Source organism: Cetorhinus maximus, chromosome 6 (assembly GCF_964194155.1).
Source record: "Cetorhinus maximus chromosome 6, sCetMax3.hap1.1, whole genome shotgun sequence".
Classification (NCBI taxonomy): domain Eukaryota; kingdom Metazoa; phylum Chordata; class Chondrichthyes; order Lamniformes; family Cetorhinidae; genus Cetorhinus; species Cetorhinus maximus.
Genome location: NC_135884.1, coordinates 138,745,444 through 138,768,153, shown reverse-complemented (window position 1 = coordinate 138,768,153; position 22,710 = coordinate 138,745,444). Strand labels below are relative to the sequence as shown.

Genomic DNA, 22,710 nt, shown 5'->3' with positions numbered 1-22,710 from the left:
GGAGAGCTTCTGGTCTTTGATTGGCTGGCAGACTTGGTTGTGGGATTTCTGTCCCCAGTGTGCTAAACCCTGGAGAAGGCCTGACGCTGGCCAGTTAAGTGTCTGATGAGCATTTAATCTGGCGGGCCTTCCCCAAAGGAGGTGATCCGGGGGTGTGTGCCAGCAGGTGTGACCCCTATCGCCAACATTAAACCCCACTACTGCCCACACCCCCTGCCCCCCCACACCCCCCACCTAGTTTTATCATTTACCAATTGCTATTTTCTTAAGATAATGGACAGAAAATCATAGAGAGCACAAGTTCACAAGGCACTCCTGGAGGACTGAACTTCTTACTAAGTTTGACACTTCAGTATTTTGGGCAGTTCTATACTAAATGCATTTGCCAGCAGATGGCAATCTGCTGTTACAATTATTTGATATATTTCTTATGAGCTCCAATTGCTGGAAAGAACAAATATGAATCATCAGAAGTATTAAGCGGATTTGGTTTTTAATGGTATTTTTTTTTAACTGGTTTAAATGAAATGAATTTCAATGTTATGCCACAGGACTCATTCATGGTGCAGCAATAATATCTTAAAATGGGAAAAGATTTCCTGTGTGGACTACCTGTAATACAATAATAAACTTGTTCTTTAGAAGCATCTACCAGACAGAAAATATTCCTTCATTTTTGGTGTATCTTGATGTGGGCAAACTGCAATGATATGGTTCTCAAGTTACTACTGAATTGGTAAAGTTAACTGCAGACTTGGGGAATATGCATTCAATATTTCAGCACAGTAGCAACTTATAATCTTCTATCTTTTGTTATAAGTCCAGATATTAAAAAATATTATTTTCACTGTAACTTTTCTAGAATTGTTCAGTGTTTCAGGCTTCAATCTGATGACATTCATTTTATTTAAATTTACACGTGAGGTAAGTAGAAAGAAGATATACTAAACAGAATGGGGTAGAAGTTGGATCTTGTTTTATTTACCCTGTTTATGGGTGCAAAAAGAGGTGCAATGGAGCTGAATCTCTTGGGAAAATGTCCTGCCCCCTCCTCTTAAGAACGGCTGCAAATCATCCAACCTGAAATTAGCCGCACCATTTTTCAGGCATCTAGGACAGCCGCCTACAACGTGTATTAGGCCTTTTGCAGATGCTAATGAACAGCCTGTTTGAGGACCCCTCAAGGAAATTGGCCAGCACTTGGTTATAAAAGACAGAAGATAAACGTAAGAAGAAAATGAGTGAGAGAAAGGGAAAATGTTGGTGGCAAACCCTACATTCAATAGGCTCAGAATAACAAGGCTGATTAACAGCTGGTGCTATGGAATCCATCCATTTACTGTGGGGTAGAAAGCACAGCACAGGTTGAAACACGAAAACTATTTTGAAAGTTGTTATTTCATCTTTTATTTCTGCCTGCCGATCAAAAAAAAAGTATCACTGGCATGTGCAGCTGACCTGAACCAATGGCTAGAAAAATTGGTGGTATGTGTGCAAGGTACTACGATCTCTGGAGGAGCAGGTGAATATATCCAGTAGATGCCACTGGATAGCAATCTTAAAATGGTCAGAGCTATCGACAGCAGCAGCGTTATAATATAAAAGGGTATTGAATCCCACAATGTTCTTGAAAAGGCTCTAAGTGAAGAAAAGGTGTCTCATGTACATTTAATATTGATAGTTTTAAAGGCCAACCTTCATGCTTATATCTGTCTACAGAAAGGCACTTGAAATTTTGAGCTGTTTTGAAGCAGAAAGGTGATGAATTCAATGGTAATACAGATGGGGAGAAATGTAAAACAGCCTGTCAACTTGCTATCACTCGTTTGACACAATTGTGCAAAATCAAGATTTACCCCAATGAGTTGCTGGTAGATGGGTGAACAAGGTAGTAAGCTAAGCAATGCAAACCTCCTGATGGCCTTGTGTCTAAATATGCCTCTCGATGTAGCATCAAGGTAAACAGACTAGATGGTTGAGTTTCAATTCCTAGTTTGTTGTGAGGTATTTGATTCCAGTTGGGGAAGTGGTTAGATCGAATTGGCCTCAGTATTTTGGTCTGGGGAAGAGAAATTGAGCTGCGTTCCCTGCTTTTGGTTGTTATCCAGTGCTTTGTGCTGGACAATGTGGGTTTCAAGTAAGAATAAAGATTTAGTTGTGTTGGCTGGAATGCCCTCCAAGATTGAATAGCCCTCCAATATTTCTTGTCTGGGGCTGCAAATGAAGACTGACCATAGAGCTACCGTGGTACTGAACCATACCCCAAGGATCCAGGAAATGGCAGGAAAAGAACTGTAAGTGATTGTAAAATGATTATATTATTTACTGACAGGCTAAGCTTCTGTAATTACAAAAAGTTTATTTATTTTTCTTTCTCCTTTGTGCATAAGTGGTTTCATAACAATGCAGTGTTTATCTCATCTGAAATTGTGAGATTGCTGTAATGATTGAACAAGAGGAATCACAATCTAAGGGATAACATAAGGGAATACATTTTCATCTTGACTAAAGTTGGTATTGGGAATTTGAAGATGCATTTCCCACAACCTTCAATATGCAAAGCTCCATTCCTGGGGTGCTGAGCCTTCCCTATGATCTGCAATATGGCATATATATATACTTCAGGCCAATATATGAACTGTTTGGCAACTACGGCTGTGCAACTGTGATTCAATGATACAGACCCAACAATATCAAGAGGTCATGACAAAACATTTAAATAGATCTTACAGAGGTTATGTATTTAAACCCAGCTGTATTTGGCGAATATAAAGTTAATTTAATCACTTTTTTGTAACTGGTCTTCCTTTGTTCTGTTTTGTTCTTCTGTTTTATAGAATCATAAAATTAAGGAATGGTTACAGCACAAAAGAAGACTGCTCAGCCTGTCCTGTTCATGTTAGCTCAATGCAAGAACAACTCAGCCAGTCCCACTTGCCTGTCTTTTCCCCAAAGCCCTCCAATTTTTTTCTCTTGAGGTTATTATCCAATTCCCTTTTCAGACCCATGATTGAATTTGCCTCCACCACACTCTCAGGCAGTGCATTCAAGATCTTAGCCACTTGCAGCATAAAGAAGATTTTCCTCATGTTGTTTTTGGTCCTTTTGCCATTCACCTTTAATCTGTGTCGTCTAGTTCTCGATCCTTCTGACAGTGAGAACTGTTTCTCGCTATCAACTCTGTCCAGACCCCTCATGACTTTGAACATTATCAAATCTCCTCTCAACTTTTTCTTCTCTTAGGAGAACAGCCTCAGCTTCTCCAATCTATCCCTTAATTACATTAATTAAATCAGTTGCTTGCTGCTTGTTCTCTGAAAGTGGCTCAGGGTTGGGATCGTGGCATCACACTAACATGATGGCTAGGGGCACCAAATTGCAGGCCCCACCCACCTCAGTTCCAACCCTGGCCTTGTTTGAAAATTCACTCCTTCATCATCCAGGGAGAGCCCTGGCTTTGTTGGTACTGCCTTCACCCTCGTGGCTGGTTTTGGATGTGTATTTTCCTCTGAATTGGCTTTCACTGGCAGCCTTAGTCTGAATTTGTAGAAACCAGCATCAGTCACTCACAGGATTAATCAAAATATTCATAATCTAATTTGTTCCATTAATTTGGATTTACATTATATTAATTCGCTCATTAACAGCATAATCAATGGTAGCCTGACTTTTAAAAAGCTGCTATCACCGTGACAAATATCTGCCAAAGACCCATTAGATATAATCCATTCAAATTCTCCTGTGCATGTCTAGATTGGAATTAAATAGCAGCAGTGTAACTAGTGCTGTAGGATGCTCTGAGCACATCTGATGGAACTGGCTAAATGATTGTTTTCAGTAGTGGAACCTCCAATAGGTGGGTAAATTTTATTGTATAAAGTCTATGGCACTGAATTGTTTAGATGGCGAATAGATTTGTTGGGAAAAGCCTATAGAATCATAGTATTTTGCAGCACAGATGGAGGCTCATTGTACCTGTGCCGGCTCTTTAATAAACCTGTCCCAGTTTAGTGCTACACCCATTACTCTGCAAATTAGTCCTTCAAAATTGGAGCATCTACAAGTCGTCACGGGCAATAGAACTACGCTGACATGAAACATCTGCCAGTGTGGATGGGATAAAAATAGAGGAAATGTAGGTTAATTTCTACAGGACTGTGAGTAAGCTTTTGAAAGTGAGCGAGAGATTGAGAGAACACAAATTTGAATTCGTCCAATTTTCCTGTAGTTAGTAAAATCCCAGATATATATACTAAATTGCTCTCAGCACAGAATTCGTTCATTCGTTCATTTAGCACTTTGTCCTGTACAACATTGATTTGCTGAAGCAGGCAAATAGATGAGTTGAGGCAACGCTACCGCATTGTTGTAACCCCAAGCTTTGACAAGACATATGAGCAATCAAGTGATAGCTAAGCTACAATGGTCATGTTTGGAGCTCCCAGTAATATCTTATTGCACCTTTTCAATAAAATAAGATTAACCGTGGCATCTGTAATGCATGTAAGATTTAAGTGGCAGCGTGCAGGATTGATGGAACCTTCTCATTAAAACAATACTAGAAGATAAGGAATTATCAAGCTATTAATCTTTTATGAATGACAACGGTAGTAATTATCTATCTGTATGGTGTCTCATCCTACATGCCAAGGCAGCAACTTTACATAGATCTAACAGGATGAATGTCCCTACCTTCCTTTCTCATCCCAGCTCTGAAGCACTTCTTGAGTCTGCAGTACCTGCACTGGTTCCTTTTGTCCTTGTCGACCACACACTGCCTGCTAAACCTTTGGACAGGAAAGATAATGTTGATTATTTCACGTGTCGAAATGGCTTTTTAATTGTTATGTGTTTCACCATTCTCCAAGTTTTGAAATAGCATCTCAGGCTGCCAATGTGCTGTACACAATAGGAGAAATAAGGATTAAAATCCAGAATGTAATTTCTTGCAGGAAATTTCTTGCTGACCTACAGGCCAGCCACTTCCATGTTTGAATGCAGCATGCATGAAGGGCATCACTCGTGAACTGCAGGCTCATGATAGGCTGCATGTTAGAGTAATTCTGGAAAAAAAAGTGTTAAGATTCGAGCAACAGGCCAGGACTGTGCAATGGAGCAGACTGAATAATCCACTAGGAGACCGCAAGGATGCACAGGAAGGCAGAATGAGAGGAGCAGAGATATCCTGGAGGGTTGTGGGGTTGGAAGAGGTTACTGAGATAGGGAGGGGCGAGGCCAGGGATGGATTTGAAAACAAAGGACGAGAATTTTGAAATCAAGTCATCGCTTGACTAGAAGCCAATGTAGGTCAGTGAGAACAGGGGTGATGGGGAATGGCACTTGGTGTGAGTTAAGACGTGGGCAGTAAGGTTTTGGATGACCTCAATTTTATGGAAGATATAGGCCGGGATTTTCCGGCCTGACCCGCCACTGAGATTTTCCGACCCCACTGAAAGTCAATGGACTTTTGGCTGGCCCGCAGCATCCCCTGAGGCAGGTTCCACCACGGCGGAGCTGGAAAACCCTGGCCATAATGTGGGAGACCAGCCAAGAGTGTGTAGGAGGAGTCAAGTCTACATGATTGAATGTTTCAGCAGCAGATGAACTGAGACAGGAGCAAAGTGAGTTGATGTTACAGTGGTGGAAATAGGCCATCTTAGTGATGGCACAAATATGAGGTCGGAAGCTTATCTTGGGATCAAACGTGACACCAAGGTTGCAAACAGACTGGCTTAATCTCAGACTGTTGCTAGGGAGAGGGGTAGAGTCGGTCGCGTTGGAACAGTGCTTGGAGCGGGCACCAAAAACAATGGCTTCAGTCTTCCCAATATTTAATTGGAGAAAATTTCTGCCCATCTAACACTAGATGTCAAATAAGCAGTTTGATCACTGAGCAGCAGTGGAGGAGTTGAGAGAGGTGCTGATGAGTTGGGGCAGAGTATTGTCAGCATACATGTATAAACTAACACTGTCCTTTAACCTGGACGATGTCACCAAGGGGCAGCACGTAAATGAGAAATAGGAGGTGGCCAAGTATTGATGCTTAGGGGATGCCAGAGGTAGTGGTGTGGAAGCAGAAAGAGAAGTCATTGCAAATGATTGGCTGGCTATGATTAGACAGATAAGAGCGGAACCAGGTAAGAGCAGTCCCACCTAGTTGGACAGCAATGAAGAAGCTTTGGGGAGGATGGTGTGGTCAAATGTGTCAAAGGTTGCAGACAGGTTGAAAAGGATGAGGAGAGAAAGTTTACCTTCATCACATGCGCTAGGATATCATTTGTGACTGATGAAAATTGTTTTGGTACTATCCCTAGGAGTGTAATAAGAGATTCAGGTCCTCACCTCCCACAATTTTTCACCAACTTAAGTTTAAATTTACCCCATTTACCCCAAACCTTCCAGATTATTAAAATTGGTCCCACAACAAATTCAATGGCTCACTCATCACTGCCTCACCTCAAGGCCACTCATTCATCTGAAACAAGCATTGCAGTGAGCTGACGGGCTGACCTGCAGAAGTTGGTTCCTTGAAGATGAGTATCACTTTTTATTATTGGTTGGAAAGTTACATACATTTCTTTTGCCTTATTAAATTGCCAAAGCTGCATTTTATTTAATGCACTAAATTTTGTTGCTATTTTTGTTTCATATATTACCACCCAGGCGCCCACTCTCACCTAGTTTAGCCCAACCCCAGCATGTTATGGCAGCAGGGTGGGCTTCTTTCTGTTGTGTCAGCTGCTGACCTTCCAGGAAGATGAGCAGAGCACCTGCCCCGGAACCTCAGGAATGTAAAATGTGGCCCATTGTGTGTCCTTGTTATACCCGAAACCATGGATAGAATTTTCAGGTCGGAGGTCAGGTGTGATCGGTGGGCCTGGGACCAGCCAGGAAATGGGCCACTGCCCGCGATTGGCCCACGACTGCTATTTCACGCTGGAGGGCCAATTGAAGCCTAACCAGCGTGACTCATGGCTCCCCAATGGTCGGGAAGGGGCGGGCAGAGGGGTGGGGCCTGTCGGCTGCCGGGTCCAATGGCAACCCAGTGGCCAGTTTAAAGACGGCCCAGGCAGCCCCTTGAAGGCTGCCAGGGAAGAACGTGCCTTCTGCGTTTTCAACATTAAAGTTATGGAATCAAGTGCGGCTGGAGATGCCAGGTGGGAGGGCTAGTCGGGTGGGCACTCAGCCCACGGCTTCTCGGGCGGGTGCCTCACTGTGCTCCTGGAGGAGGTGGCTGCCAGAAGCGACACCCTTGTCCACAGAGATGGGAAGAGGAGGCCGCTGCACCTCATGAAGAAAGCATGGGAGGAGGTGGCAGTGCAGGTCAGCAGCCGTAATGTGGTGCGGTGCGCATGGGTGCAGTGCCGCAAGAGGTTCAATGACCCGCTGCGATCAGGGAGGGTGAGTACCATGTTGGCATGGATCAGTGTACAGAAGCGTTAAGGGCTGGCTGTCCCCCAGTGGAGCTCAGGGGCGTTAGAGTCTGAGCGCCAACTGTCAATGATGCCGGAGCTGGCCAAGGGGGTGAGCCCTGGCTGCTTGGGCTGAGTGCCTTGCGGCTCAAGGGCCACAACTTGGATGAGCCCTGCAAGGTGCTTCTCAGGTGGGGTTGGCCAGGCTGCAGGTAGAGAGTGGACTAATCAATGCTTCTCTGTCCTTTCAGGAGAAAACAAGCTATAACCAATTGGAGAGGTGACGGACGGGTGGAGGCCTGCCCAACTTCCCAATATTGACCAGATTTGAGCAGGAAGCCTTGGAGCTGGAGAGCCAGCATGCACCCTTCGTAGAGAGGCTGGGGGTGTCAGACGAAGATAAGAGTGCAGTGCACAGAGGTGAGAGTTTCGGATTGTGCAACCATTCTTGTGCAGTCTCTTCATTGATGGGACCCTCAAACCTGGAGTCCCCATTGATCATTGGAAGACGATGGCACCATGATGCAGATCCATTGTCTCACTAGGGTGCCTGGCATGCACAATGACAGTGTGAAGAATTTAACTAATGACATGTCCTTGCTCTCCCTTAGATTCACCAGCACTCACTCGCTCGCTGGACCCCGAAGGGCCACCCCTGACGCTGGAGGACCACCGGGCTTCATCTGCACCTGTGTCACACCCGCACGCTGAGCCAGGCACCAGTGCAGATACCAGCACTTCGGTGGGCGTTAGATTGTCGGCTACATTATCGGTGCACATTGGTGAGGGCACCACACTCGCTTGAGGTGCAGGCGGAGGCAGAGAGTGCCCAGGGCGCTGGCAGTTGGAGGACTGCTGGAGACCAGGACGATGCTGGATCAAAGGCAGATGATGAGCCTCTGAAGTCGCACATTAGGCGGCAGATGCTGGATGTCCAGCGGGATGTGTGGGAGGATCTGGCGGAGATACATGAGGATCTACATGCCATGGTCTCCATCGTGGAGGAGTCCATGCGAAGCATGCGCACTGTGTTCACCCTCATGGCTGAGCGCACTGCCTCCCCCATTGAGAGAGTGGCGACTCTCATGGAGAGGCAGCTCCAGGGACAGAATCAGGGGTTCCTGGGGTTGCGCTCGGACCTGCAAGCCCTCACACAGGCAATGACCTCAGGTGGTCAGTGCCATGAGGGTATTTGATGGATGAGGCACCCAGCATCCCAGTTAGGTGCCCGTCCATCAATGGTGAGCAGGTAGGTCCAGAGTAACCTCACTTTGACGCACAACCTGCTTGTCGTCTCTGTGGGCTCCTCTCAGGGCGCTCCAGATGATGGCAGCAGCTCTTCTGCCCTTCTGACAGTGACATGTGATGAGGCTGCGATGACTGGGGAGATGCCAGCCATGGCACTAGCCGCTCCCTCCCAGGCGGGGCCAGCACAGGCTCCACTGGCCAGAGCACGACCGCCAAGGTCAACAAGACCAACAAGACACCAGAGTCAGCAGCTGCCTCCAATGCTGGTGCCAGCGCGAGGCGGGCAGGGGCACCAAGACGCAGCACTCGCAAATGTAAGTTTAAGGCACCATGAGCGCATGAGGGACTGGTCATGGGTGATCTTCTCTTCAGTTATGTTTGGTTTATATGTCAATGTGATTTCAATGTGACAATAACGTTAAATTTGCTTTTGTTGTGATGGCCTGAGTATGCTTCACCTTTTATTTTTGTTGCAGGGTACGCCAATACATAATGAGTAGCTCTTAACTTTATTGCACAGGAACTGAGTGGCCTTTGGGTTCACATGACAGGAGCATTTCGGACATCCTGGATTGAGGTGGCAGCCCTGGCGTGAGGTGGGGGCAGATATTTGGCAGCCTAGCTGAAGGACCGTTGGACCAAGGCATCCCTGGTGTCCCTGCCTCCCTGGAGGTTACAGAGGTCTGTCTCCACACCCTCAGCATTCTCCTCACTGTGCTCCTCTTCTGACTTACTACTAGATTCATCCTCTTCGGCCTGTGAAGCTGCGTCAAGATCCTCTTCCTCCAATGGATCCCATCTTGTCAGTGCCAGATTGTGGAGAGTGCAGCATGCAACCACTATCAGTGACACCTGGACTGGGGGGTATTGTAGTGCACCCCCTGAACAGTCCAGGCATCGGAGGCTCAACTTGAGAAGACCTATGGTCCTCTCTATCACCGCCCTTGTGGAGGCGTGGCTCCTATTATAACGCTTCTCTGCCTCTGTTCTTGGGTGGTGGAGAGGCGTCATAAGCCACCTTTTCAACAGATAGTCCTTGTCACCCAGCAGCCATCATTCCAGTCGGGCTGGAGTACTGAATTGCTTCGGCACCTGGGAGTGTCTCAAGATGTAAGCGTCATGGGAGCTGCCTGGGTACCTTGCACAGACTTGCAGAAGCTGCATCCTGTGGTTACACACGATCTGCACGTTCGAGGAGTGGAAGCCCTTCCTGTTGACGGAAGCACCCGGGTGACTTGCTGGCGCCTTGATGCCAGTGTGCAGTCGATTGCACCCTGGATGCGGGGAACCCAGCAATCACTGCAAAGCCTCTGGCTCACTCAGCCTGGCTGGCCTTGTGCGTACGGAAATGAATGAAAGTCAATACCTGCCTGAACAGAGCTTCTGTCACTAGCTTGATGCAACTGTGGGCAGCTGAGTGGGAGACTCCACACAGATCCCCCACTGACCCCTGGAAAGAGACGGAGGCATAGAAGTTGAGGGCCACTGTGACCTTCAGAGCTGTGTCCACCCACACAATCAGAGCTGATCTCAGGCCCAATCATCTGACAAATAGAGATCACAGTCTCCCTTGTGGGGCAGAGCCTCCTTTGGCATTGCACCTCAGACATATTGAGGTAGCTGCATTGTTGCGTGTAAACCCTGGCAGCAGAATAGTGGCGTCTTTTGTAGCCCCTAATGCCTTGGACTGCCTGCTGGCCCTGCGTCCCTTGTGCCTACACCTTACAGGTCCCTCCCCTGGAAGCTGCACAGGGACACCTGCCCTCCTCTCCCTTCTGCCCCTCTCTTCCTCCTCAGAGGAGGTGCCTCCATCAGAGAGCACAACCCCCATTACCAGGGTCACAGAAGGCTGTCTGATACCTGGTCTGAATTCTCCAGGGTCCTTGGGGACACCAATGGGTCCTGAAATGAAGCCTGGAAATGCTAAGGATTGAAGCCCCAAACAGAGATGAAGCTGCCAAGTACCAATAAGCAACCAGCAGCAAACTATCTCCAAACCTCCTCACTACTCACACTAGCAATGCTGCTGACCCTTTTTACCCCACAATTGGATGAGGTTTTGCAAATCCTCGGCTGCCCGCCTGCCCATTTTGCCCATGAGACGAGAGCGAAATCGCACGGGCAATGTAAAATCTTGGTCGATTTCCTTTTTATTGTCTTAACCGGGCTCTTAATTGATGGTGCCTGCCGACCGAAATATTGCGCAAGCGTGGGATGACATCGGGAAGTTCACCCAACGTCATCTCGCGTGATTTCGTGCCTGATTGGGACGGGCGCGCAGCCGCCCGCCGACCTGAAAATTCTGCCCCATGTGATCTTCCGGGTGAGGTGAAATACAAGTAAAAACCCAGGCCAATTTCAGGGGAAAGAATCTGGAGATTTCTCTCTGATCCATCCAGGTGATTGAGTTTTTGACAATCGTCGTGAAATTTAAAACAGGATTGTAGGCACGCGTGCATTTTGATCACATGATATCACCATGCTAATTATATCATCGCATGGGCTTTTGTTTGTGAGTCTAGTCCGTCTTCTCTTCAGGATGCAAATTTTACCAAAGACAAAAACTCTCCTATATTGAAAGGATGTTCCTCAAACCTTTATCAAACACTTTTATACTTTTACAACCTGAATATATCATTTTACTGGAATAAACAAGCATGATGACTGTTAATGAAATCTTTACTGATAATTCCAGTGTGTAGCAATGATATCTGCATTTGTGTGAATCAAACTATTTTATTATTACATGATCGATCAAATTATGAAGTTATTGAAGTGTAACGTGGCACTTTTTGAGCAATACTGGATTATTCTTATTCGTTTGACTGGGGAAGCAGCTGTAGTTCGATGTCAAGGTTAATAGTCCATTCAATGGCTTCAGCTGACACAGTGTGAATGGTTGTGATGCGACCAGGGATGGATCTCCCAGGGCAGAGTTTCAGTACAGGGGCTATGGTCTGACTTGGATGGCCACAATCATGATTTAAACTGCTCCTCATAACAGTACTGGATGTTAAGGGGTTAGGTAGGTAAGAATGGAGGTCAGTCAGCTTGGCTAAACAATGGCAGTTCCTACCTTAATAAAAGCAAAATACTGCAGATGTTGGAAATCTGAAATAAAAACAGAAAACGCTGGGAAAACTCAGCAGGTCTGGCAGCGTCTGTGGAGAGAGAAACAGGGTTAATATTTCGAGTCCGCATGGCTCTTCTTCAGAGGGAAGAAGAGTTGTATGGACTCAAAACATTAATTCTGTTTCTGTCTCCACAGATGCTGCCAGACCTGCTGAGCTTTTCCAGCATTTGCTGTTAGAAAAATCAGTTTGAACCAGTTGGATCATAACTGATCTCCATCAGGATAACAGATCACAATCACGTTTAACTGGAATAACTGGAGATTATAACTGGACACGAGCTGATATCCGTAGTTGTCCAGTTGGATTTAATTAGGACATTAGAATCTTACTAGACTAGTTGACTTGTTTACTGGTTTAGCTGTATAGAGCTGGAATAGTTGGCACTTACGATGGGAACCCTTGTGTGATTCCACTTCCTGGTTGACTTCAAATGTAACCTTTTGAATATTACTGGGACCAGTTGACTTCTGCTGGAATCAGCTGACAGGCAAAATTGGAACCAGTTGAAATTAAGTGGGGCCAGTTACCATTTGCTGCTTCACTGATTCTTTGGACTGGAAAATGTGCCAGTTCAAGCCAAATGGATTGACTTAAGCTAAAAGATTGCTTGAGTAGGGCAAAAAGGCATTAGCGTGTCAGTCCACATTTTCATATCAAGTTTGCAATGTGTTAAGAAGAGCACATTGTTACTTATCTCCTCCCCTCACGAATATGAATGTGTTACACAAATACAAGGTTTATTAATGCTGTGCATTCAGCCATTTCAAGATTTTTTATATTTTTTTTGAGTACAGTCACACAAAGGGTCACCACATAATGGCAAAATATAAACTTTATTATGCTGAAAGTTTCTCAGGATAGGAAAAAAAAAATCAAAAATATTTTTCTCAACAATATGCATGAAAAAAGCCATTCTGCAAGTAGCCATTGCCATAAGTACCTTAGTTGTCATGATATAGTGTCAATTGTCACTCAGTGGTAGCATTCCTTACACCTAAAGACATTAAGAAATAACCTCACATTCTCTGATAACCCCTGACAAGAATGGATAATGGTAAAACCTACAGGCATCAATTCAGAACGAGTTGAAAAAGTGGCAAATATAAGTGGAACAAAACTAAAAAAAAATGAACACGTTTTGATAAAATGAATACAAGAGCTGGACATAAGACATAAACAAATACAAGTTATGAACATAAGAAATGATGAAGATTACAAATAATCATACAAATTATAATGGGGGAAGATAATCCCTTGCTGCACTTGCTCTCCATGGGCCAACTGTTCCCCTTCACCAGTAATGGTCGCCTCCCGCCCGCCCCGGTACTCCCCGCACTCTCCCATGTACTCGATATCTCCTTCCCCCTCCCCGTCATGGTCACCGCCCCCCCTGCCCACCACGGTACTCGCCTCAACCTCCCCGGCATTTGACGGCTCGCTCCTGCTGCTTGCTGGCCTGGTCCCGATCGCCAAATCTCTTGTTGGGGCTGCTCACCCTTCTTCTGATCGCACCTTTCGAAGTGAGAACGAGCGGCTCAGGAGATGCTAACAGAAGGAGGGCGAGCGGCCCCAACAAGAGATTTGGCGACCAGGAGGTCAGGAAGCAGCTGGCGAGAGGCGTCGAGTGCTGGGGAGGGCGAGGTGAGTACTGGGGAGGGCGGGAATGGTCATAACGAAGAGTGGGAAGGAAGTGTTCAGAACTGGGGAGAGCAGGAGCAGCCATAACTGGGGAGCACGAGAGAGTCAGTGAGAGCATAATGACGGTGGGCACAGTGTTAAACTTGCTTCCATCACTAATGATTTGTCATTCATTGAGACTGAACTGTTGAATAGCCTCACGTAGAATCTGTAGTTAATCTATTTTACATGTAGGACACTGAGTATGCCCCTGATTTTTCTTACAGATAAAACTGCCAGGTCGCATTGAGATACCAGAGGGAATGTGGAATGATGCGCACAGCCAAAGGACAGATTATACATCATTTGTCAAGGCTTTGGCTGTTGGCATCTGTGGGTCCGATAAGCTGGCACGCTGTTTTAATGCAGGTGGCATATTTTTCGCAGCATGTTAACTTAGAGACCTTTTATCACCTGTTTTGGAAGTCCCAAATTAATTTAAAGCTTAGATTGTTTTTTCTTACTTTACAGCATGTTTCACCCGCCACTTCCAGACCCAGGGAGGAGGCTTTCAAGAAAGAGTTATATCCGAGAAAATTCAGGACCTCAACAAGAGACAAAAACCCAGTAAAGCATTCAACATGTAAATGTAAATGCTTAAGTTCAGTATTTTGATTGACTACTGCAATTTAACATTTCCGTACTTTAACTATGTTTATTGTTTTGGTTCCTGCACTTTTTATTTGGTTTTTGCATCATGTGTTTTATGTTTTTATGCATCACAATAAAATTTGAAACTCTGTGCCATCCAGTCAGGTTATATTTGACACATTATTGATAGTTTTTTATCATGTATCAGTGGTTTTTATATGAATGGAATGAATTAATTTTCTAGATTTCCCTTTTGCAAGTTTTGAATATTTAGCTGCAGGGTGACTAGTTGTCCCACATTTTAAGGGATTGTCCATTGACTGTTTGTCCCAGAAGGGACGCCTTGTGTCCTGTATTTTCTAGGACAGCCTGTGAAGACTGATCCTGGGAGTCTGCAGGGTGAGTTTGAGTGATTCATGTGCCACTGCAATTGAGTGAGTCAGCCAGCAGTAAGTCTCAACAAGATAAATTGTTGCTTCGACCCCTGGTCTCAATTAGAAGAGCCCCCACCCCTTTTAACTGCAACCCCCCAGCCCCACCACGCCCCGCCCCACCATGCCACTGCAACTTACCAAACTCCCACCCCTGCTCTCATGGTCACCAACACCTCACCCCCTACCCAGTCCCATGGACAAAGTGATCCTTTAAAACAGTTGATCAACCAAGGCCAGTAAATTTAGCCAGGCTAATTGGACACAACCAGAACCTGCTTGACAACACAATCGAAAATTATTCAACTGGGAGCAGCTGAACTGGACAACTGGGAGTAGCTCAACTGGCCAACTGGGAGCGGATTGACTGGCCAACTGGGATCAGCTCAACTGGCCAGCTGGTAGGCAGTCAACTGGGGGTAGCTCAACTGACTCACTGGGAATTGCTCAACTGCGACCAGTTCCAATTCCCATTTAAAACTGGACCTGTTGGCAACTGATTTTTCCACTTCCCTTGTTCACAGTAGCAGCAATAACAGAGAGCCATTGAGAACATTCAATTCTTTTTGAAGTGATCAGAACATACACCTGTAAAGCATCAACATGAAGAGTACAGCATAGCTCCCCAAAGGCTTGTTGCGTAAATCTGTGACCGACTGTGGCACTAAGCCCCGGCTTCAATTCCTAGTTTGTGCTGAGTTGCTGCTCACAACTAGAGTGGTGCCAAGGTTACCAGAATCAGTCTCAACACCACTGGCCATAGAGAAAGGCTAGCCCAGATTCCTGTCCATGATCATTACCCAATGGCTATGACAGAAAAGTACGTGTGTGCACATTACATGAGGACATAAACAGTCTTGTATGAACATACAAATTTGGAGCAGGTGTAGGCCATTCAGCCCCATGAGGCTGCTCCACCATTTGATAAAATAATGGCTGATCTGACTGTGGCTTCTACTCTCATGTTTACCCCTTATACTCTTTGACTCCCTTGTCAGTCAAGAATCTATCTAACAAACGGTTATGGTTTGAGGGCACCACTCCACATCAAGCATGACTGACCAGGAATCACACCCTCTCATACCAGCTGCCATGTGCATGTTGGAAGGATAAGCACATTGATTGTCAACCTTTTTGGCTGTGTTATGAATGCTCCTTCTGTGGCCCACAAGTCCTGAAGTGGAATTCCGAAGCTTCTGGCTCAGAGGTAGGAGTGCTCCCCTCTGAGCCACATGACCTCCCTGCTGTCCCCCCAAAAGTCAAAAAGTCTCCCAAAACTCATTGTACAAGTTTGCACATGAAGAATAGTCACTGGACAAGATATCAGAGAGCTCCCACAGTCCAACATCTTGAAACAATCAGGAAAGAAGACAAAACCAGGAAAATTAGAAAGCAATTAGAGGTTAATGTTTTGGCACATTGCTCATCGATATCAATTTCACCTTTAAATCAGAATATAGTGGGTTAAAGCCCCATTCAAGGACTGGCCAGAGCATATAAATTAGGTAGTATTGGCAGAGCACTGTACTGTTGGCATTGCCAGTTTTCAGATAAGATATTAAACCATGGCTCCTTTCCAGGTTTGCTTTAATTAATTCACGGGGTGCGGGCTTCGCTGGCTGGGCCAGCATTTATTGCCCATCCCTAGTTGCCCTTGAGAAGGTGATGGTGAGCTGCCTTCTTGAACCGCTGCAGCCCATGTGGTGTAGGTACACCCCACAGTGCTGTCAGGAAGGGAGTTCCAGGATTTTGACCCATGATCCCATGGCAAAGATTTGCAAATGTCCCAAGCAAAATTCGAGCCAACATCAACGCAACCTAAAATAAATCAGCTGGTCAGTTATCCTACTCTCTTTTGTGGGATTATATTGCTTGTAACTGCTTGAAAGTTTGTCTATGGAACAGCAGTGACTACATTTCAAAAATAATTGGCTGTAAGGGAGCTTTGGGGTGTCCAGAGGCTCAAAAAGACAGTGTTAAATTAATGTTACAATGGCTCCAGTTCTGAATAATGCGTGAATGACCTCCCAGTACTGTCAATCCTTGAACCACTTCAAATGTTTGGCTTTTGAACCGATGCTTTCATGTTTTTCCATTGCACAGCATCAAATCTAAATATTGTTCCCTGGCGAGTTATTGGATAGAAACAAAAGTGTATGCTTGATTAGAAATTGATAAACTGAAATCAGAGAAGCAAGCCTGAACTGAAAGGCTCCTTTCCACTGTTCGCTTTCTCAATAATATATTTTATTTGGCAATCATTCTGGGAGTTATAATCCATAAAACCAAACCTTGGCAAAAAATCTACAATGCGTCAATTTGAACTTGAAATCCTGGGAACTGATAACAGAGAGGGAATAGGGCAGTCAAAGTTCGCAGCTGATGCTATCCTTTTCCTTGTATTCTTCTTTCATCCCCCCGCTCACAGCCCTTATATTCAGGACTGGCAGTTGGCAAATGTTACACCACATACGTATATACGAACATACAACGTGCAGGCTATTCAGCCCCTCTGGCCTGCTCTGCCATTTAATAAGATCACGGTTGATCTGATAGTAATCTCAAATCTGCATCCCACCTACTCCTGATAACCTATCACCCCCTTGCTTACCAAGAATCTATCCACCTCTGCCTTAATAATATTCCAAGACTCTGCTTCCACCATCTTTTCAGGAAGAGAGTTCCAAAGACTCATGACCTCCTGAGTGAAAAAATTTCACCTCATCTCTGTTTTAAATGAGCGACCTCTTATTTTTAAATAGTGACCCCTAGTTCTAGATTTTTCCACCAAGAGGAAGCATCCTCTCAACATCCACCCTGTCAAGATCTCTAAGGATCTTATATATCTCAATCAAGTCGCCTCTTACTCATCTAAACTCCAGCGGATACAAGCCTAGTCTGTCCAACCTTTCCTCATAAAACAACCCACCCATTCCAGGTATTAGTCTAATAAACCTTCTCTGAACTGCTTCCAACACATTTACATCCTTCCTTAATTAAGGTGACCAATACTGTATACAGTACTCCAAATGTGGTTTCACTAGTGCACTGTACAACTGAAGCATAACCTCCTTACTTTTGTATTAAATTTCCCTCGCAATAAATGGTAACATTTTATTAGCTTTCCTAATTACTTGCTGTACTTGCACACTGGCCTTTTGTGATTCATGCACTAGGCCATCCAGATCTCTCTGCACCTCAGGGCTTTGCAATCTCACACCATTTAGATAATAAGCTTCTCTTTTATTCTTCCTGCCAAAATGGACAATTTCACATTTTCCCATATTATACTCCATTTGCCAGACCTTTGCTCACTCACTTAACCTATCTATATCTTTTTGTAGCCTCCTCATGACCCCTTCACAAATTACTTTCCTACCTATCTTTGTGCCATCAGCAAATTTGACAATAATCCCATCCATCACTTCATCCAAGTCATTTGTATAAATTGTAAACAATTGGGCCCCAGTGCTGGTCACTGTGGCACACCAGTCATTACATCTTGCCAACCTGAAAAAGACTCATTTATGCCTATTCTCTGCTTCCTGTTAGCCAATCTTCTATCCATGCCAATATGTTACCCCCTATACCATGAGCTTTTATTTTCTGCAATAACCTTTGATGAGGCACTTTATCAAATGCCTTCTGGAAATCTAAGTACAGTACATCCACCAGTTCCCCTTTATCTACAACACGTGTTACATCCTCAAAGAACTCCAATAAGTTGGTTAAACACGATTTCCCTTTCACAAAACCATGTTGACTCTGCCTAATGACCTTGAGCTTATCCAAGAGTCCTGATATAACTTCTTTAATAATAGCTTCTAATATTTTCCCTACAACAGATGTTAAGCTAACTGGCCTGTAGTTTCCCGCTTTCTGTCTCTCTCCTTTTTTGAATAATAGAGTTACATTTGCTATCTTCCAATCTAATGGGACCTTCCCCAAACCTAGGGAGTTTTGGGAAATTAAAACCAAAGCATCAACTATCTCACTGGACAATTTTTTTAAGACCCTAGGATGAAGTCTATCAGGACCCGGGCTCTTGTCAGCCCGCAGCTCCAACAATTTACTCAGGACCACTTCTCTGGTGACTGTAATTTTCCTGATTTCCTTCCCCACTTCCATTTCCTGGTTATTAGCTGCTTCTGGGCTGTTACTTGTATCCTCTACAGTGAAAGCTGTTGCAAAATACCTGTTCAATTCATCTACCATCTCCTTGTTTTGCATTATCAATTCTCCACACTCACTTTCTATGGGACCAAAGCTCATTTTGTTAAATTTTTTCTTTTTAAAATATTTATAAAAGCTCTTACTATCTGGCTTTATGGTTCTGGCTAGCTTTCTCTCATACTCTAATTTATCCTTCCTTATTAATCTTTTAGTCATCCTTTGCTGTTCCTTATATTCTGTTCAATCTTCTGACCTGCCACCTGTCTTTGCACAATTATGTGCACATTTCAAGAAAAGGGGGAGAGAGAAAGCAGAGAATTATAGGCCAGGTGGCCTAACATTAGCCATTGGGAAAATGCTGGAATTGATTATTAATGGAGTCTTAGCAATGCACTTAGAAAAATGTAGTATGATTAGAACAAGTCAACATGGTTTTACAAAATGGAATTCCTGTTTGACAAATTTATTAGAGTTTTTTGAGAATGTAAATAATTGGGTAGATAAAGAGGAACCAGTAGATGTGGTATACCTGGGGCAGGTTTTTCCCATCAGTGAGCAAGGGCAGGCCCCGCTCGCCGACACGTAAAATGTTGTGGGGATATGCCAGGTGTGCGTCCCGACGTCATTTAGATTTCCAGTTTGGCGGGCGCGCAGCCGACTCAGCTTCGCACCCGCCGAACTGTCCACAGCCTATTAAGGCCATTAAAAAACTAATTAACATGATTGTTGGACCTGCCTATCCAACCTTAAGGTTGATGGGCAGGCTGAGAACCCAGCCGGGCTTCGGAAAAAACATAAAACTTCATCCAAGGACGGGATGAGGTTTCATGAGGGTATTTAAATTTTTATTAAATGTTTAAATAAAAGTTATGGACAGGTCCCAACTCATTGACAGTATCACATGAGGGGACATGGCAGGGAAAATTTTTAATCACCTTTATTAAAAGTTTTAAGTCGGAGCCTATCTCCCTGAGGTAGCACTTTGCCTCAGGGAGATCTATGTGCTCTTGCACTCCTGACTGAGGGAATTCCCTCCCCCCGCCCGCACAGGGAGTGCATCGCACTTCCTGGTGGACGTCACACTGGGCGGGTCTTAATTGTCCCGCCCATGTAAAATGGCGGCACGCCCCCAACTGGGGGCGCCAATCGGAAGCCCGTCTGCCCGTGCCCGCTCCCACACTTCCCCCCCTCCCCCAACGGGGGGGAAAATGCTGCCCCTGGATTTCCAAAAGGCATTTGATAAGGTGGCAAACAAAAGTTTATTGCAGAAAATTAAGGGCTTGTGGAGCTTGGTATAATATATTAGCATGAATAGAGGATTGGTTAACGGACAGGAGGCAAAGAGTTGGCATAAACAGAGCATTTTCAAGTTGGCAGACTGTGACTACTGGAATGTTGCAAGGATCAGTGCTGGGATCTTCGCTATTTACAATCTATATTAATAACTTAGATGAAGAGACAGAGTGTAATGTATATAATTTTGCTGAGGATACAAAGATAGGTGGAAAGGTAAGCTATGCGGAGGACGCAGAGAGGCAGCAAAGAGATAGAGACAGGTTAAGTGAGTGGGCAATAAGATGGCAGGTGCAGTATAATGTGGGGAAGTGTGCAGTTATTCACTTTGGTGGTAAGAATAGAAAAGCAGAATATTTTTTTTAAAGGTGTTCAGATGATGTTGAGAGAGACTTGGGTGTGCTCATACAAAGAACACAAAAAATTAGCATGCAGGTGTAACAAGCAATTAGGAAGGCAAATGGCATGTTAGTCTTTATTGCAAGGGGGTTGGAGCACAGGAATAAAGAAGTCTTGCTACAATCTTTGGTGCGATCACATCTGGAATAGTGTGTGCAGCTTTGGTCTCAAATTTCAGGAAGGATATACTAGCACTGGAAACAATACAGTGAAGATTCATTAAGTTGCTCCCTGGGGTGAGGGGGTTGTCCAATGATGAGAGGCTGAGTAAATTTGGCCTATATTCTCTGGAGCTTAGACAAATGAGAGGCAATGAAACATACAAGATTCTGAGGGGGCTTGATAGCTTAGACACTGACAGATTGTTTCTGCTGCTCAGAGTCCTAGGCCTGGATTTTTCCTGTGGTGGGTGGGCTGGGCGGGAGCGGGCGGGGGCGGGCACGGGCGCGGAGCCGATCGCCGCCTGCGATTGGCTGCGCGCCACCATTTTACACAGGCGGGCCAATTAAGGCTCGCCCAGCATAATGCGTGGTCAGTAGCTCTCAGAGCTATCTGTGTGGGCGGGGGGAGCAAGGAGAGTCGGGGCCTGAGATCTCTCGTGCGTGCACGCGAAAGAGCGCAGCAATCTCCCTGATGCACGGAGCTGCCTCAGAGAGATTGAATGGTTATGAGAATTAATACAGAATAGATTTTAAAATTTATTCAAACATGTCCCCTCATGACACATGAGTTGGGACATGTTTGTAAAGGTGGGAAAATTTATGTATTTATTTTATAAAAGCTTCAGGGAATCTCATCCCGCCAATCCTTAAGGTTGGACGGGCAGCGTTCTGAACTACTTTAATTACTTCCTTAATGGCCTTAATAGGCCGTTGACATTTCGGCGGGCGTGCAGCTGCCTCTGGCGCGTGCCCGCCGAGCGAAATATCGTGATGACATGCAATGATGTTGGGGTGCACGCCCAACACCATTGTGCGTCATTTAACACGTCAGCATGTCGGGCCCACCCCCACACGCTGACCGGAAGATTCAGCCCATAGTCACACAGCACAGAAACAGGCCCTTTGGCCCATGGTGTCCGTGCCGGCCATCAAGCACCTATCTATACTAATCCCATTTTCCAGCACTTGGCCTGTAGCCCTGTATGCTATGGTTGAGGAATCTGAAACATGGAGGCACAGTTTCAGGATAAAGGGCTGATCGTTTAGGACTGAAATGAAGGGATATTACTTCACTTAAAGGATTAAGAACCTTTGGAATTCTCTACACCTTCTCTATGGGTAAAAACAGTGGCATAGTGGTAATGTTGCTGGGCTAGTAATCCAGTGACCCAGCTAACGTTCTGGGGCAAGGGCTCAAATCCCACCTTGGCCGATGGTGGAATTTGAATTCAGTTAATAAATCCGGAATATAAAGCTAGTATCGGTAATGGTAACCATGATAGCTATCATTGATTCCCTTTTCGGGAACTTGTGGAGGCTCCATTGTTGAGCAGGCTCTATGGACCCTATGGTTTATTCCTGCTCCAATACTTGTGTTCTTGTGTTCTTATCCAGTACAATACCATAATTCTCGTTATTAGTTCTAATTGATAGGATTCAAACTCTGGATTATTAATCCAGATTTCTCAGTGATTAGTCTAATAATATAATCGCTACTTTACAGTACCTGTGATGGAAAGAATCGGCCTCCATAGCTGATGCAAAGGACATGGTCCAGCCACTGTATTGTGCTCACTGGAGAACACTGCTAATGAAATGCTTATCTAAAGGTCTCATCTAAAAGATCCAGCCATTTGATTCTTGCTGCCTGCATTGGTAACCCAGAAAATGTGAGTTCAAATTTCGTCTTGGCAGTGACATGTTGTCACGATAGATAGGCACCAATCACTCATAAGAGATTGTGTAAACATGTTGTGGGTTCATTTCTTTAGACTAGGCACATAAGAACAGCTTTTTTACATAGGGATAAATTTTGAAAACATCAGCAGCAGAGCTGTGTATGTGTGTATGTGTGTGTGTGCTCTGCTCAAAGGCAAAAGTGAAACCCAAGACTGGTTCACATGACACACTTCAGTTCTCGTGATGTCATGCTGCTGTCCTTTAATGGCATATTGCAACAGGCAGTTTCAGAATTTGAATTCAGTTTAAAAGAAATGTGACAATTAAAAACTGCTATCGGTAAAAGTGACCACGAAGCTGTTAATTGTTGTTAAAAACCAATTGATTTGCTAATGTCCTCTAGTGAAGGTAACTTGCTGCCATTAGCCAGCCTGGCCTACATGTAGCTCCAGTCCCTAGCCAATGTGGTTGATTCTTAAGTATTCTCTAAAGTGGCCTAGCAAACCTGTCA

The 22,710-nt window shown here is 44.9% G+C and overlaps 1 protein-coding gene across 1 annotated transcript in view; it reads right to left on the bottom strand.

Moving 5' to 3' along the window:
- LOC144682194 (hepatocyte nuclear factor 4-beta-like) overlaps positions 1–22,710 on the bottom strand; it is a 90,671-nt gene that overhangs the window by 31,425 nt on the left and 36,536 nt on the right. The window contains exon 3 of the mRNA XM_078544585.1: positions 4,693–4,787. Within this exon, the coding sequence (XP_078400711.1) occupies positions 4,693–4,787 (95 nt within the window). The remainder of the gene's footprint in view (positions 1–4,692; positions 4,788–22,710) is intronic.